The sequence below is a fragment of the Gasterosteus aculeatus genome, chromosome 21 (assembly GCF_964276395.1).
Source record: "Gasterosteus aculeatus chromosome 21, fGasAcu3.hap1.1, whole genome shotgun sequence".
Taxonomy (NCBI): domain Eukaryota; kingdom Metazoa; phylum Chordata; class Actinopteri; order Perciformes; family Gasterosteidae; genus Gasterosteus; species Gasterosteus aculeatus.
In genome coordinates, this window is record NC_135708.1 from 17,322,731 (window position 1) to 17,336,658 (window position 13,928).

Sequence of the window (13,928 nt, forward strand, 5' to 3'; positions counted from 1 at the left end):
CACACACACACACACACACACACACACACACACACACACACACACACACACACACAGTGCATTTCCTCCATAAAACCACAGCTGTGTGAAAACAACAACATTCCTCAGCCATTTCTCTCACTTAGACACAATAAAAGACGTGAGGGTCTGCAGAGCTCTCATGCCGCTGAGGTGAATAAAGACTCGCGTGCAGCTTGCTGTGCAATGACAGCATGATAATATAAAAGTGTGACCTGGGTCGTCCAAAAGAACTGTATTCATGTGATAAAGCCGTTTTAAGGAGCTTTTAACCGCGAAACATTAAAGGAGAAGTTATTGCATCTATGAGGAAGTTCCAGCTGTGACATTTGGAGTATTCGTTCTGTGACATCCAGAAATGACATTGCGTTTTTTGAAGCATGAGAAAAACGTTTTAAAAAGTCCAATTAAAATCGCGTCTCGTGAATTTGTTTTTTCAACCACAGCTCAGAATAAGTTTTGGTTCGGTTCTTATCTTCTGTCTCTGCAGCTCCCTTGCTCCCCTCTATTGATCCAGATTCTTGCAAGGTGCGATGCCACTGATCACACACGCCATTATTGATCGCCGTTGGTCGCCGTGGGCCGCCGCGGCGTCTTGTTAGCGCCCTCGGAGGTATCTGCGTTTTTTTGTTCCGCGCTTTAGCGCCTCGCCAAGGCAAAGGCCACACATGAAAGGATCCAGGAGTGTTTGAGCCACTGAGGAATCAATTCACACCCTGATTGTCGTACACAAAGGCTGCACTGTCTCTTAACGTACGCTGCAGAGTTTGATCAGTAATGAACTCATTTCATCCCGAAGGCGTCAAACACTGGTTTTAAAGCCCGGGTAGTATTCCAGAGTGAGTGTGCGATCTCTTCAGAATGCATCGTCATTTTGCTGCAAAACCGGTTGGACAAATTGGGGTACTTCTCTGGCAGGGAGGTCAAAGGAAGGTCAAATTGCAGAGAGTTGTATTTATGTGGCTGGTGGCTGTCAGGGAAAACAATATCGCCGCCTAGATATAATCTATCATTTGTTTTCTCGCCATATTGATGAAGCAATCCCTTTTTTTTTCCAATACAAAGCGAGAGCAGGGATTGTGTTGCAGCTGAAAATGAGAAAAAAAGCTTTCATCTATTTGGCTGGACGAAAGTATTGTTGGCCCATAAGTTATTGTTTAGAAGAACAGCTTCATTTCTTTGATGGTACAAATTATAAAATGGCTTATTGTAAATTCCTTTTCAGCTGTTTTCCTATATTCACATGCATGTTTTTTCTCCTCTGCAATAACTTAAATAGATCTCAAACTGGTGTCAAGGACAAAAAGAAAAAAGAAAGACCCCGAAATAGACAAGGCTTATCAGTTTGGGAATGGTTCATAGCACAAGCGGGAACAATGGCGTGGCGAGATGGGAGCTAAGGTTGACCCTAATAATGCGACTGGTCCCTTCAAGGAACCCGGAGAACAGGAAGCCCACTGTACTTCTGTCTTAATGGATAAAGTCATAAAAATGATAAACACGGGGTGTCAATTAGTCTCCGTCAGGTTTGGGTCGTGCCAGTAAAAGTCAAGAGATGAAAGGGTCAGCTCCCCCGTCGGGCTGACCTCCCCGCTGGTTTCCCTGAGGAAACCTGCGCTGTCCCTCTTCCTGATTCATCGGTCAATCAAGACGTTCTATTAATAGCGTCATCTAGAAAGGGTGGGAGAAGAGAAGTGAAAGCACAAGTTATAAAATGTGAGAAAGTCACCCTGAGAGCGAAGGGGGAGTGTAAGTCTACTACAACTTCCTATTTTAAAAGGCTAATCATCGGATTACACTCCACGGATGAATTAACAAAAAGTCGAATGGGACGAAGAAACAGTCAGATGATCATGTAGTTTTTGGAAAAAATCCCAGGTTTGCTTATTTTAATCAAAGAGAAAATTAGAATTTCCAATGAAAAAATGCATCACAGTTTATACACCCTGGTTGACCTGAGACTCACTTGTGCATAAATAATACACAAGTTGGATAATAAGTCGAATCCTGTTCCACATTTTGGGATTTACACTTCCTCTTGTTTACTTCAATACCACCATCATGTCTTTGAGATGTGAAGCTGCAGCCTTTGGACGGTTAGCTTAGCTTAGCATAAATACCGGAAACGAGTGGAAACTAGGTGGTTGCAGATTGGTTCTTAAGAGTTGTCAACTTAGAATAATAATTGTCTTATAAATAAGACAATAAAAGTTTTTTTTTGTTTTTTTATGTGTATGTTCATCTTTGGCAAAGGCCTCTTCCCACATTTGATGCAACTGATTGAAAGTCTAACACGGCATTTACATTATAATTCTACATTGCATGCGTCCTGTGTGAAACTACGGCATTATGGATGTTCTCAGGAAAGAGACTTTGATTATTTTAGTTTGTTGCTTCCGTTTTATTGTTGGCCGACCCCTGGCCGCTGGCGAACCCCGAGGTCACCACAACTCGTCGTGAAAAGTTTCCAAACATCCTCATGTTAGCACGACTAAAGGCATATTTAAGACTCGCCTTGGAACCGGGCCTTCGGTTTGGCCAAACAGACGAGAGGACACGGCGGATGTGCTCATCTCCAAACAGAGACAAACAAGAAATGCTTTTCGTCGGCGAGGCATCTTCACTTTGCGGGGGCCGGATGGCGAGGACATCAGAAATGTCGTCTTCGCCCAGCGCGGAGTGAGCCGGCCAATAAACACGACAGGGCCGAGTAGATTCCCACCTGATTCCCGAGCAGATCCCCGACAGATTAACGCCTCCAGAACAATGAGACGAGAGGGGAGACGGCTTCCTCTGTGTCCCCGCTCGTCTGAGGGAGACAACAGCGGCGGTGCGACCCTTTCTGCGGGGGGTTTCGGGTGTGTGCTCTCGGGCGAGGAGACTTTCCCAGCAATCCACCGAGGGAGGGGGAACGCCGTACCGCCGATAACACGTTTGTGCATGTGAGCGAGGTTCGTTTCTGTGTGATTTCCTAGATTTTCAAGTCCCCAATTTCTGTGACCAGAGAGGTACCAGGGGGGGGGAAACATGATCAAACACAGACTTTCATATCCTTTTTGAGAAGGAAATATAACCGCCTTGACCTGTGGATGACCTCCCATATCTGCAATCTCCCTGGTGGGATGATTCTCAGGTTGCTAAAGATCAACCACCAACTAAACAACCATGAAGACGTCACAGCTTCCAGCTACTCATCCCCGGCACAATAATTAAATTCCTAAGTGACTTTATCTGTGTTAAAACTTCCAGCTTCCAGAACAAGTGTTATTTCTATTTGCAGCTTTGCATCTTTCGCTCCTCATTTGTCTTCTGCACACCTGCTCTGTGCACCCCCTCTTTATCCTCCTCATTCTCTGCTGCTGGCAAAGCCCCCCCTCCCTCCCCCCCCATCCTGAAACACCTCCCGCTCCTCAGCAGGTGTTGGAGGGAAGTCATAGTCTAATCAGATAATCGAAACAATCACCATCTCGCCGTTGATAGAGACAAAGATCCACACACTGGCTGTATGGCTGCCAATTCATTTTCTACAATACACATGAAAAAAAGGGTTGTGATCTGGGTTTGACGTGTGGCTGCGACTCACCACGGTTGCAACTGTGGATACATTTAAGAATAATTCGTTGGAGTTCAACACAAACCCTCTTTTGTAGGCGAGACGCCCAAATGTGAAGTATTTTTCATCATTAGATGATTTTGAAGCGTTTTTAGAAGCTGCAGTAATCAACATTTTTTTTACATTAACAATGGATCAAAGTCTTCCCTCAGCTTTGGGAGCGCTTTAAAGTTGTTAAGCTCTTCTTTTTTTTTTTTGTCTTTTAAGACTTCAAACTGTTTTGTTTTGAGTCACCGCTCTCATCAACATTGTAGTCAACAGATTGTGGACAACCTGCTGAGCACCAGCAGACACACACAGTCACACATGATCCACGACAGAGAGGAAGAGGGAAGGTTCCGCACACCTATAGCTGTTTTTCTTCTTCAAGATTAACAGAAACAAATGATATATCATCAAACTGACAGCAAATCCATTTTCTGTTATTTGACTATTTCACAAATTCACTAAACATCCTCAAAGTGGTTCAAGATGGAGAGTAGAGAGTCCCTAAACATTTGCCACTAATTAGAGTATTGTTCAAACTCTGGGCACTTTTTCCTTCTGTGGCTTTGTCCGGCTCGGGGGATCAGCGGCGAGCGCTAACACATATACGCCTTCCGTCCATGTGACTCAAACTAGCAGCGCTGCCTCGCCGCGCGGCACAAAGGAGCCAGCGGGCACATTGTGCAATTCCCAAGGAAGCCACCCTCAGACGTTCATGCAGCGAGACTGGCGACCAGCAGCCCAACGGCGTTCCAGCGCTCACTCGGAAGGCGGACAGTTTAGTGCTGCTGCGCCAAGGACAGGAAGTGCTCGCGGAGGGACAGGAAGTGCTCACCGCTGCAGTAGCCGAGGCTGGAACTGAGATAATGCCATTGTGTAAGCAAGCCGGGTGACCTCTCCCTGAGCGCTGAGTCCAGAGGCTGGCGTCGTGAGCCCCGGCCCCCACCCAGCCCCAGACTCCCCAGGCACGGGGCGTGGGACTCGGTGGTGGAGGGAGGAGGACGGGGATGTGGGGGAGTGTGGGGAGGTGGGGGGGGGGGGGTATGAGGCGTGTCACCTCCTCTCTCACCCCCCCAGCGCCATCGCCACTCCTTTGGGTTGACTCTGAACCTCACCTTGCAGAGGAAGCGTGGCGAGGACTCCAGACTTTATGACTTCTCCTTTTAAAAGACGAGGCTGTGCACACGCACACACACACACACACACACACACACACACACACACACACACACACACACAGAGTCAGAGACACACAGAGCGAGAGAGAGAGAGAGAGAGGTGGCCAGGTCACGCTCACGTCCACTCCCATGTCACACACGCATTCACAGAGACACACATGCAAACACACAGTTTCTCTTTCTCCATTCTCTTAGGACTGCAGGGGGGGGGGAGTGGGGGGGTTGGACCATATCAGGTCATGAGCAGTAAAATAGACGATGACAGTATTATAGTCCAGATCCTGTCCCATGCATGGACCCTCCATCCAAAACACCCTCCCACCGACCCCCGGAGGGTCACCCGGCGTGCTCTCGCTGTCCCTGCCGGTGTGTCTGCGCCGGGGGGGGGGGGGGGGGGGGCACGAGAAGGTTGCATAAGCATCTCTCATATTTCTGTCAGCCCCCCCTCATGTCACAGGGACCCGTAAACCACGGCGAGATGGGAACGGTCCGAGACGGGCTGACAGGTTGGGGGCCTGCGGGCTCCGATAAGAAGCGGCCTGTGGGTGACGTTTGGGCTTCTGACCACAAACACTGGCTTCGTTCTCCGCCCTGAAAACACTCAGCGTGGGGACGTTTGAGGTGCAACAGGTTGCTTTGACCTTTTCACCGTCATGTCACCGGTCTGGTCCGGCACAGACGGTCCAAAAACAAGCAGTCCCACACATATTTTTTTCCTTTCTAAACTCAGACAAAGTTGATTGATAAAGCAATGAAGTGAATCCACTCAGGTAATAAATCATCCTAATCAACTAGGAAATAACACTTTAGGTAAAACACAACTTAAAGCTGAACACAACAAAAAGTATGAATTACTTTTTCATGCTTTTGAATATGGTGCTTTATTTTTAATCATTACAGACTTTGCAATATTACCATTCTGTGCCATTGTGTAAATAAAAATGGCCTTTTTTTCCCAGACAGAACTGTTCTGATCGTAAATACCGAAAAAGCACACAACTTAATCAGCTGTTTGTTGTGTTCATTAACATCCCAGACCGACGTCTAGTCGGATAACGACAGCGTATCCACAAATGTTTTGACATGTGAGCCACAGCCGAAGACCAAAGCGCTCCTGTATCGCCGTATTTTACAGCCGTTTTGTTGTCAGATGCTTCATCCCTTAGCAAACACGTAATGGGGTTTATTCAAGCTTTCTTATTCACGCTTATTGATGTGAAGCTTTGAAATCCTTTGTCCGGTGTTTCTCATTAGGCCGCATCAAAGAAAGAAAGAAAGTCACCATCGGGACGATTGCGCGTAAAAGTTGCGAACGAGGGGGCCGTTCACTCCACGCGTAAACCTGATATTCATCACTTTAAGACGCTTATCCCCCCCCCCCCGCCCCGCAATACACACACCGTCCATCAAGTGTGTTGATGTCTGCGCTTCGGTGTGAGTCTATTAAAAGGGTGAGAATTATAACTGCACTAAATAAACGTGATTGTAGATGAAAGAGTTCTTTCCTCTCCCGAAGCAGTAAACGGGACACATTGACAACTTTGTACTTCACCTTTGTTTTCTTTCTCTATAAATACTTCATCTATATGTCTGTATTATTTATAGTTAGTACATATTAGAAACCTCACGGTGTCTTTCCTTTTTTTTTTCCTCCAGGTTTCAGCGGCTCCAACGAGGGTCGGAGGCGGACTACTGGAACTTTTTTACACCTTTGTAGCAGCGGGCACTCCCACCACACGGTGATTGGCTGCCCGTGAGTTTATAGCGCAGCAGCCTTCACATCCACCACCGAGTATTCCGCGCACTTCAGTCCCGGCGACTCCCGCGAGTGTCTTATGGATGTGACCGATTGTTTCACCAGCGTTAAAGCCAGACGCCGCGCCGCGTTCTTTGCACCTGCCCGTCGGTCCTCCGACGTAGCGCGCCGCGCCCCGGTGGCTCTCCAAAACCTCCCAGGTGGACAGAGATGAGTAGTCCCGATGCGGGTTACGCCAGCGACGATCAGACCCAGGCAAGGTGCGCGATGTCAGCCATGATGCCTGGAATGGGACGCTGCCAGTGGGCCGACCCTCTCAGTCCCCTCGGCGACGCCAAAGCGAAGAACGAGCCGTGCGCCTCCGGCTCCGGCGGCCAGAATCGCGGCAAAACTGAGCCGCGGATCCGGCGGCCCATGAATGCGTTCATGGTCTGGGCGAAGGATGAGCGCAAGAGACTGGCGCAGCAGAACCCGGATCTGCACAACGCGGAGCTGAGCAAAATGTTGGGTAAGTCATTTTTAACGTGATTTAATCCGTGCCAGATCTGCACAGGTTATTATCACTATTTGTTCATGGTATTTACGTGCTTGTTCATTTAGTTTAGTGGTTTAATTCAAATTGTTGTTGTTTCTCAGTCATTGCAGGGATTGTAGAGGCCGCAGGTGTAGTTACCATGTTTTTAAAAGTTGCTAAGCTGATCGTGTAAGCTCCAAAACCCGTCCCGGGCCCCTAAAATGGCAACAAGCTATTTCTGTGTGCATCACCAGACTGCAAACGGTATCCGCTGACATATCGCTGATGTGCACTCTCCTCTTGACCTGCAGGGAAATCGTGGAAAGCCCTTCCTGTGACAGAAAAGCGTCCCTTTGTGGAGGAGGCCGAGCGGCTGCGCGTTCAGCACATGCAGGACCACCCCAACTACAAGTACCGGCCCCGGCGGCGGAAGCAGGTGAAGCGGATTAAGCGGCTGGACTCTGGCTTTCTGGTCCACGGCGTGTCCGATCACCAGGGCCCGTCCATGCCCGGGGACGGCAGGGCGTGTGCGGAGAGCCTGGGCTACCACGAGCACGGCTTCCAGGTGCCCCCCCAGCAGCTCGGCCACTACCGAGACGCTCAGGCCCTCGGGGGCCCCTCCTATGAGACGTATAGCCTCCCTACGCCTGACACCTCCCCTCTGGACGCTGTCGAGTCGGACCTCATGTTCTTCCCCTCGCATTCACAAGAGGACTGCCACATGATGCCCGCCTACTCGTACCACTCCCAGGCGGCGGAGTACCAGCCCCAGGACCCCCACGGCAACCACCACGGCAACCCGATCCTGCACCGGCACCCCGGCTCGACTCCGGAGCAGCCCCTTCAGTCCGCAAACCTTCCCCCCTCCTACATGGGATGCCCCAACCCTCTGGCCATGTATTACACTCAGCACTGCAGCCCCGGCCACCCCAAGCGGCACCCCGGCGGGGCCGGACAGCTCTCCCCGCCTCCCGACTCCCACCACCCTCACCCGGCAGACAGCGTGGAGCAGATGCACCACTCGGAGCTGCTGGCCGAGGTGGACCGCAGCGAGTTCGAGCAGTATTTGAGCTCCTCTTCGGCGCGCGTGGACACGGCCGGCCACTACGGGCCGCACGAGGCCGGCATGCAGGGGCCCGAGAGCCTGATATCATCGGTGCTGTCGGACGCCAGCACAGCTGTGTATTACTGTAGCTACAACAACTCCTAACCTCCTGCCCGCTGCAAGGACACGTGGTCTGACCTCAAATCTAAATTTGAACAAATAAATGTTTGTTTGTTTTTATTTTATTTGTCATTGCCAGCCTCTTGGGCACGTGAGATTTTCCAACGCCGCTTTGGCGAAGACTGTTGTACTGTAAGAACAAGCCATAGAATACTTCACACACTCGTTTAACTTTTTCTTCCTCTCTTGCAGGGATTCGTTTTGTGATGATAAATATTGAACAGACACTATTTCAAAGTTTATGTATATACTGAAGGTGTTTTTTATACTTTTTTTGCACTTTTGAGAAATAAATGTTGGCAAATAGACTCACAATCTCTTGCATTTGTTATTTCACATTCTCTTGAATTTCAGAATGCAGAAACTTTCTTCCACATTTATTCATGAAATGTTTTTAATGTCTAAATCAGAAGGTAAATCACCTAAAGCAGCGTCTGCGAATTGGTTCATTACTTACTGAAGAATTCTCTTGTCAGAGGTTTCTTCTGTACCACATGGCAATATCCCGGTTGGTTTTCCCCTCGTCCAGCACCACCGGTTGCTCACCTGGAAGCAGGGTGGGGGCCGGGGGGCCGGGGGCCCGTGACCCGGCTTCCTGGCCCGGACAGAGTGGAGGTAATCCCGGTGTCTGCGTTACACATGGCGCCCTGTTTTCGCAGTATGGGAGCACAGTTTATGCTCCGGACATCCTGCCTCTGAATGATTTAGTCTCTTCTGATTAATGGAAGGGGGCCATTAAAATTCACTACACCTCTGTGAAACAATAGGGACACTTTATTTTTTTGTATTTTCACAGCTGACCATATAATAACCAATAAGCAGTGACATTGTTTTTTTTTATTGTTAAAATATTATATTATATTAGAACGCCAGTCTGTTGCCTCATCATACGTCAAATGTATCAGATAAAAATCTTTAGGAGATTTCATCAAACCTTGAGGACGATGGGTGGTATTTATAGCTGACAAAGGATCCCGTTTTATAAATAGAGATTTACCCTATTTTAAAAGGAAGAGGTTCTTCTCTGAGGGGTCAATCACCCTGACCTCCCGATCCATTTTTAGCACTTCAGAGGAAACATGCTCCGGAGGTTTATATATTAATGCTCTTTGTTCGTGCTGAATGTTTGGAAATATTCTCATATGTTGGATAAGTGGCGGTTGGACCTCAAGGTAAATATTTCTGGTTCTTCCCACGGTTGTAATAATGATGTCACCTCTTGTTAATGTCAACTAAAAAAAAAAGGCCTTGTTAAGGTTAAAACGGCTACGCAGGGTTGTTACTCTGAGCGGGTTTGACCGATATGCGTGAGCTTTCACGTCTTCCCTCACTCACAAGCAGACTTATTTCCCTTCGGGCCGTGCAGAACAATCCACTGTAATTGGTGTGAATGTGTTTAAATTCAGTCTGCAGCTGAGTGGCAGGTTTATCCTCCTAATGGGTGCATAACAACAGGCTCAGGCCACCATCCCCGAGGCACCAGCAGAGTGGGAGGTGGTGGGGGGGGGGGGGTCACCTGTGCAGCTTTAGGGAGAGGCGGACCCCCCACGTCTGCCATGATAGTATCTCCTCACACAGATTGGCCACGGCTAATTGATGAGGAAGACTTAAAGACAGAGGAAGGTAAAAAAAAATCACACAAGCAATTATTTATAAAAGCTACGATAATAACACCTAAATAATATAAAATTCCCTTATGAACTCATTTAGATTGGGAAATAAGCAATTTAAGAAATGACTGTGTGTTTATTCAAAGACTTTAAAAAGTCTGTGCTATTTGTTCACATTTGAATTACGTAAGCAGCAGCAACAAGATGTTGACAGGCAAAAGCAAGAAAGTCAGAGGTCAGAGCAGCTCAAAGCTCAGGAAATGTGGCCTTTCATGGTTTTCCCTGCTGCAGTGTGTGTGTGTGTGTGTGTGTGTGTCCCGGGGCCTCGCTGCCGGCAATCTGCAGACACACACTCAGAGATTACAGCAGGACGGCCGGCTACATGGACGCAGCAGCACTTAATCATGGCACTGCCCTAATCTCATCCCAGGTAGCTGCCTTTCACAAACACGGCTTCGTTCATCCACTAAAGGCAGCTGCAGCCTCGCGAAGCAGCAACATCGACTCCAAACCAGCTGATATTCACGCTGTTCAGTCATACGATTCGTCCATTAAAGCCCCGTCAGCTGTGGCTGAATGCTGAGCCGACACTGGCTGCACAGATGGAAAACCTCCTTTATTATCAATCTTTGGTTAATTGTTTTCTTTGTCTTCTAACTTCTAACAAGAAGAGAAAACGAAACAGTCATTTAACATTTTTGAAAATAAGAAGCGTCCAAAAAGCACTATTTGAATAAGCAATTATAGGCTGACTCCAGTTATTTTAATAACGCATTTATCAATTGATTTTCTAACATCTCAAATACCTTTGAATCTTTGTTCTGTAGTGAACAGAATGTATTTTTTAGCTTTGAACTGCTGGACAAAACCAGGAACTTGTCTCATCAGTTACTAGTGCACCATTTTAAACGTTCCCCATAGAGAATAAATAAATAATTGATCAACTGTTTAAAAAAAAGGAGAAAAAGGTCAATGTAGTTGCAGCGGCTTTAACCCCAAACGACAAAGAAAATGAATTGAAAATATCAGATTATTATTTGCGTCAACAGAAACTCTTCTCTAGTGACTTTGACAACAAAACACACGTGCACAAACACAAAATAATAAAATGATAGTTAATGTGTAACGCCGGCCTGCAGGAGACACACACACACACACACACACACACACACACACACACACACACACACAAACTGTTCGAGGGGAAGATTCCTTTGTCCAGTTTCAGCGCACTGATTAAGTCATTGATAGTAGATTGCAAATGCAGCATGTGGGACAGCTGCAGCAGAGGGTGTGTCTGTTGTCTCATAATCCCGGGCATATGCTCTCCCTCTCCGGCCCGGCGGCTTTTATGGTCTCCGGTCACACCACCCTCCAGTTGTGCTGCCACTATATATAGTGGATGGAGTCAATCTCCACTCTCCGCGCCGTGACTCAATAGTTTATTCTCCTTCTGATTCCCGCTCTGCTTTTGTCACACGTCGGCTTATAAATAGTTGTCCCGTGAGCTGATAGACTGAACAGGTACCCCTGCTCTCCGCTCCAAGGTGTCAGATTCACGGGGATTATTCACAAATGGTTTTGGAAGTATTTTTGTTGCACAGCTGCAACGCTTTGGTGCAGCACAATTCTAACATAAACTGACACGAAACAAACGTGGGTGTGACCCATAACACGTTTGGATGAATTCTACTGCACACAAAGCATGTAAAGAGTTGAAAGTCTGATTAACATCTATCGCCGATCATCACCATACAACATAAATCACAGCTTCAGTTAATGGCAATTCAGTTATTATGCCGGTATACTTAGAAGGCCCCTGTGTTCCCATTAAGATGTATTCATTAAACGTCACATTAAAGCCATAATGATCTAATTCTTTGAAGCTATCTAAGGGGAAAGAACTGCTGAACAGAAGTAACAACAGCCGTACAGTGCAGGCGGATGGGGACGCGAGATGGACCCGGGCCGCTGCCAGGGAACATTTTCCAGAAGCTGGCTGGCACATTTTGTTTCTCAGTCAAAACTGGACTCGGGGAGCCGATCAGCTCAGAGCCCCCCCCCCGCCCCCCCACACCCCGTTCTTTTGTTTCAACCCTCTGGTGGCATTCAGGAGAATTTTTAGCAGGCGTTCGGGCGGGTAGTGAGTGTAAGATGACTGCATCAGCAGTCAGCTTCCTCTCCGCGGTGTTTTTCTTTGGAGGGCAGAGAGGTGCTCGGTCCTCTGGCTCTGCTGCTTCCCCTTCTGGGTAAACGGCGAGGCCGAGGAACCGGCAGAGTGACGGCGAAGGACATCATTCGTGACTAACTCACGTCTGTAGCTGTTGAGGAGGAAAAAGGAAAGAAAGAGCAAGAGTACGCCGATAAGAAACAGAGGAAATAGTTAGTCAGGCCGTTGTAACAGTTAGAAAGTAAAACTAAAGAATCAAGAGTTGAAATTGGTCATTAAAACCTAAATGTAAAGAATAAAGAGTTGAAATTGGTCATTAAAACCTAAATGTAAAGAATAAAGAGTTGAAATTGGTCATTAAAACCTAAATGTAAAGAATAAAGAGTTGAAATTGGTCATTAAAACCTGAACGTAGCCCACTGGGTATAAACCGTTGGATGAACAGATGTGTTTGGTTAAAAGGAAATGGTTGACCTGAATGGTTTCGCGTAAAATAAGACGAACGGTAGAGGAACAGTGATTTTTATTTATTACCGACGACCTGTCTAGAAACTGGATGAAAAGCACTCGGAGGCCCAGCCGAGGTTCGCCAGATAAATGCGGACTATTGTGTTTTTTTTTGTCTCTCTTTCCGTGAATCTTTGAATCTTCCACGCAGCACCTGTCTCCACTTCCTCGCTGCCACGACTCCTGTTTGCTCCATCAATGAAAGATGGGCTGGGAACATCCTCTATCGGAGAGGAAGCCATACTCTGAGAGATTCACACCACTCGCACCATTTGGGGAACCACCGGTAGGAAGAATAAAAATACGTAGAAATATGGTCTAAATAAAGGGGGGAGAGGGCAGCGTGTCGTGACCCGGGTCAACTACCCTTTGTTGTCTCATGGTAGTTGTGTGTGTGTGTGTGTGTGTGTGTGTGTGTGTGTGTACATGCATGTGTTTGAGTAGCTGGCAAACAGTTTGTTCTCTTCGTACTTGTATTTAATGAAATATGTTCGGTTTGTTGTGTTTTTTATAGTAATGACATATTACTGTTTATTAGAATTTCAATTGAACTTAATGTCTGTTCATAATTATTAAAAGCAACAGTTTCAGCGCCTTCGAGTCAGGATGTCATTTTATAAGGGAGATTACTGATATTTATTTATTATACTGTATTTCAGACAAACTCAACCATGAATTTCTCGACTTTCTTGCTCATAAAAATATTTAATTAAAGTTTTGATCGGACTAATTTCTCGTTTTGTAACCTGAAGATGGGTAAGAACTTGTGGAGAAACCATGCTACCGTATCGTATTTTTAGATAAATGTTTAAGTTGTGTGAACCTGCAGCCAGGACAAATGTCTAGACACTGTTTTGTGTTTTTCTTCTTCTTCAAACAACACAATAAGTCTGAAAAGCTGTCTCTCACACAGGAAGTGTATTTGTGCTCATGTTATTGGATTATGAGCTTCAAACAAGTATCAAACACACGTCTACTGAAACAGCAAACAGTCCACTTCCAGTTCCCTAAAAGCTGACGGTGTGTTCCTCCCTCGCAGGTCCTGTCTCCTCTGCGTGGGGCCGGTCCGTCCTGTCCCGTCTGCACAATCTGCAACACAGTCGCACGGGGACACAAAATGTCCTTTTGCTGAAGGAAACTGTCTGATTGGACGTTTTCTCAGTTTGGACGCTGCTGTGTTGGTGGAGTTTTGCAGATGTTGTGAAGAGAGTTTGTTGCGGTGCCACTTGTTGCCACCAGGGGTCAGCTGTGCACAGGAGGGCACGAGGCTCGCTGCGATATCAAACATCACACATCTAAGTGGGGGTCTGTTAAAAGACTCAAAATGTCCTTATCGACGCGTGATGTCAACT

The 13,928-nt window shown here is 47.1% G+C and overlaps 1 protein-coding gene across 1 annotated transcript; it reads left to right on the plus strand.

The window, feature by feature from the left end:
- Nucleotides 1-6,486: 6,486 nt before the first annotated feature.
- On the plus strand, nt 6,487-8,597 carry sox17 (SRY-box transcription factor 17). The gene is made up of 2 exons (XM_040167749.2): nt 6,487-7,058; nt 7,376-8,597. The coding sequence occupies exons 1-2, from the start codon at nt 6,761-6,763 to the stop codon at nt 8,272-8,274; spliced, it is 1,197 nt and encodes a 398-aa protein (XP_040023683.2). The 5' UTR covers nt 6,487-6,760; the 3' UTR covers nt 8,275-8,597.
- The last annotated feature ends 5,331 nt before the right edge of the window (nt 8,598-13,928 follow it).